A 4,034-nucleotide genomic window follows, 5' to 3' on the forward strand; every position below is an offset into this window, starting at 1 on the left:
TGCCAGGAGCTTAGCCCTGGTCCCGGTTTACACAGCAGAACCTGGCTGGCTGAGAAAAGCATCCCCTGCCGATGAGCCGCCATCGGTGTTCAGCACGGGAGGAGGAACAGCATTAACCACAGTATAAATCATGGAAGATGAAAATATGGATTTTACTGAGTGGCTTCAAAACGATATGCCAGCTAAAGAAGTATTATCTATTGGATAAATAAGAGCTGTCTATGTGACACAGGTTTTCAAAGGATAAATATTAGAGAGGGAGAGAGAGATCCTTCAGTGAGAGACTCATGAAAGTAGTGCTGGATTTTATTCTGAGGAAATTACAGCACTTGTATGTCAAGTGCACAAGAACTGATGATCATTTCAATAGTGGGAGATGGAAGTGCTATCAGAGTAGTCAAATTTAAATTGTTCCCTGCTTTAGGCCATGCCTCACTGAGCTCTACATCCCCCTCCTGCAGGCAGCACGACCCAGCCAGCCCTCCCTGTACAGATGCAGCTTGCCCACCGCAGGGACAGCAAACCCCTGCTGCCTGATTTTAATTTCTGTCCCAGCAGAAGTCTCCTGCCTCGCTCCATACCACCCTCTGCTTGGTGCTTTCCCGGCTCCAGTTCACCGGCTCCTTCTGTTCCCGTATGGCCCTGCTACAAGCCCCCAGCCAGCACAGCAGTGCGGCCGGTTCCCCATCGGCTCAGGGGCGAGCTCCCGCCTTCAAAACTGTTCTGGGGCCTCCTCCTCGCCTGCCCCCAGAACAACGCTCCCCCCTGTTGTCCTCTGCTGCCTGTCGCTGTCCAGGCCACCTCCAGCTCAGGCAACTGCCTCCTGAGCCAGACCCTGCCCTTGCAGCAGAGCCAAGGTCACTGGCCAGGGGCTCCTGCCCTCCAGCCCACCCTGTTCTCCATCCTACGCTCCTACACAAGACAGCAAACAGTTGTATCCAGCTTGACTACCAGGAGTGGCCACTATGGGCATGAAAACACACATCTCAAATGATTTAAATGACCTAAATCAGTACGCTGCTAATAGTGAGTATGTGTTTAATAAACCAGAGTCTTCAGGGTGCGTATCAAAAGCTCCTTGGTTTTGCCAGGCGGAGTGTGTCTGGGCTGGCCCTCAGGAGGAGAGCATGGACACTGTGCTAACATACTGCCTGGTCCCTCATCAGCACTCAGCAACGTCTGTAACGCCTTGGGACAGCGGGGATTGACGTCACCCTCAGCCTGTGCACAGGGTGGATGAGTCAGGCACTCCTGGGACTTGCTCGAAAGCCCTGAATTCATGCCAGAGCTGGTAACACTACCAGGAGCCCCTCACTGGAGCCGTCAGACCCCAGTCCTGTGTAACTACTGTGCTCTGTGAAGGCTGAAGGTGGAACCAAACCAGAACACATTACATACCGGTCTCTCGGGTGACATAATTGATGAAATCCCCATGGGAATTCTGGCTCCAAAATTTCCTAGGGGTGGAACAGCACAGTGAGTTTGGAGACTAAAGAGTAGAAATATTCATTCACAAAGAACTGGGTGCTTTGCGTCCCCTAAGAATCTCCCCTGAAGCAAAGGGACCAAACGGGTTACCTGCCTAATTGCACCTGCAGACTGGTTGGAGCATGTAGCACCTTTTTGCCCAGAAGCTAAAAACTCTTTTTCCTACTGCCTCCTTTGCCTCCCCTTCTCCAGGCGATTCAGGTAAGACACGGGAGAATGCAATGCTGCTTAACACGGTGATGAGACCCCTCTGCCCGCACCCAGCCAGCCTGAGGGCACAACCTGGCCCCTCCGAGATCCGCGTGGACACAGTTCCTGCCTCCCTGGGAATCCGTCATCCTGTGCCACATTTGCAGCACCAGACCCCAGGTGCTCACACAGGCACAGTGTGCGAGGGAGTAACCACAGTCCCAAGTGACCAAGCACTGGAATTCAAACCTTGAGAATAACATTTTAGCAATGACAACCCTCTTTACCTTTGGTGGTGATGTTCTTCACTGGAGGGTCTTTCTGCACAGGGCTCGACAAGGTGCTCTCAGCTGTGGAAGGACTCAGTTTCCCTGTCTCCCAGGAGATTGTGTTTCTTGGGCTGGATAAGTAGTTGATGGGATGGGAGCAGTTCTGTAATGACATGGAAGAGATCAGGACAGTGAAAATTGCAACGTGAGACTTTGTTAGATCCAGGTCCTGCTCTAAGGATTGATTTCATCTGCACTGCGGTCCCTGGGACCTTGAGTCCCACCCCACCCCGGTACAGCAGCTGCCTAATCCGGGTAGCTTATCTCTGGGTCTGCATTGTCCAACAGGACTGAAAGAAAGGGAGACAAACAATAAGAAAACATGAGACTTCTTTCCAACATCATCTCCCCAAAGGAGTCCAAACATACATCTAGGGCCCTCCTCTGGTGGGTGCATGATGAACGAAGTGGGCAGCAGGGCTCCCTGGCAACTTACTGTGAAGGAGAGTGCTTTCTTCTTGTCCTTCATCCTCTGGATGGCATTCCTCACCTGGAGCAGAACAAGGACATTAGAGAGGGCCACAGCAGCTCTAGCCCACCACAAGATTCTCCAGCAAGTCATGGAGAAAAAGCGACCACTGTTCCAGAAGCACAGTCAGGGCTATGCTGCCTGTTGACCTACTGCAACCCCAGCTACCCCCTTGACTGCTGAAGAACAGTCGCTGTGATGAGTGCTGAGCCCCAGGCAGGGCTGTCTCTTACCTCGCTGTTATAGACTGCGTAGACCAGGAAGATGTACAGGCCCTGAAAAGGAGAGAGCACAGGGAGGGTTAGAGACACACGGCTGGTTTGTGCTGCTTCGCTGGGAGGAAGGAATTTAATGAGCACTAGAATGAGCGAGGACCGGGCTAAGGGGCACAGATTGTGGGCACGGCACAGTGAGGGACAGCTGGGCAGGAAGGACCTTCCTTAAAATAACGCTTGAGACCTGGCTCTTCACAGAGAGTCCAAAGGAGAGATGGCTCCTGCCCCGGTTCCTCTTCTTCCTCCTCTCCCCTCCTATCATTTGGGGGGAGCAGGCATCCCTCACTGGGCCCTCAGCTTCCTGACCACGAAGCTCTCCCACACTCCCATTCACTTGTGCATACAAAATCCCCCAGGAAACACCTCCTTCAGATCTCAGAAGCAGAAACCACCAGGAATTAATTGCTAGGGGAACTGAAATCTGGGAAGCAGACCTCCCTTCCCACTGAGCATCCACCCTGGGGGAAGTGGCTTTCACCAGTCTCCCACAGACCAAGTGCAGCGTGATGCAGGGGACAGTCCCTCTACCCCATGCAGTGACAGACCAGAGCGTTAACAGGACCCTTGGACCCCAATTCAGTCGGGTACAGACCCACAGGCTTTGCTCAGCCCCAATCTGCACAACCCTCCTGACGGGGTTCCAGCAGCACAGTCGCTGCCACCCACTGCCTACTCGCCAAACCGTCACCTCGTATGCACATGCCCAGGACCAGCGAGCAGTGACATGCTCTGCCTCGACCAAACGCTCGGCCACAGCTTTGTGCCCAGGGCTGGTGCTGGATGTGCTGAGGGAAAGCGCCCGGGGCAGGGCTGGAGCGAGCATTGCCTGGAGGCCACAGCCCGGGGCTAATTACAGCTCCAGACCCACGATTTTGGCCTTAAGGCAGCCCTATCTGGCCCACCAGATTTATGTTAGATCTGTGGGGTGTTTGTTATCGCAGCTAGATAAATCAGCTGCAGCAAGAAAAGTAATCCATCTTGTCTTCAATGAGCCTTGCTCTTCATCTGCGAGCTCTTGGCAGGCGTAATGGTAGCAGTACCCTGGCGCCGTGCCACGACCTGTCCTTCAGCCAGCAATGCTGGTCACTCCCCCAGACCACATTTCTGGTCGGGCTGCCAAGGCAGGTCTTCCTTGAAATAATCATTCTGGATGAGCGTGGGGAGGGGGGAGCGGTGAGGCTGGCTGGGAGGAGAGCGAGGAAGGAGAGGAGACCCAGCTGTAGCAGTGGGCGGAAGTGGAGCTGTGACTGTGGAGGAACCCGCTCCTGCCTGTGCTCCTGCCTG

At 54.0% G+C, this 4,034-nt stretch overlaps 1 protein-coding gene across 1 annotated transcript in view; it reads right to left on the bottom strand.

Moving 5' to 3' along the window:
• Positions 1 to 1,398: 1,398 nt before the first annotated feature.
• The window catches only part of GPR144 (G protein-coupled receptor 144), a gene marked incomplete at its 3' end in the record, with an annotated part of 21,524 nt that continues 18,888 nt past the window's right edge, over positions 1,399 to 4,034 (bottom strand). The window contains exons 20-23 of the mRNA XM_010132530.1: positions 2,709 to 2,750; positions 2,443 to 2,496; positions 1,965 to 2,109; positions 1,399 to 1,457 (exon numbers count right to left, since the gene is read on the bottom strand). Coding sequence (XP_010130832.1) covers positions 1,399 to 1,457; positions 1,965 to 2,109; positions 2,443 to 2,496; positions 2,709 to 2,750 — 300 coding nt within the window. The remainder of the gene's footprint in view (positions 1,458 to 1,964; positions 2,110 to 2,442; positions 2,497 to 2,708; positions 2,751 to 4,034) is intronic.

Source organism: Buceros rhinoceros, unplaced genomic scaffold, assembly GCF_000710305.1.
Source record: "Buceros rhinoceros silvestris isolate BGI_N320 unplaced genomic scaffold, ASM71030v1 scaffold17073, whole genome shotgun sequence".
Classification (NCBI taxonomy): domain Eukaryota; kingdom Metazoa; phylum Chordata; class Aves; order Bucerotiformes; family Bucerotidae; genus Buceros; species Buceros rhinoceros.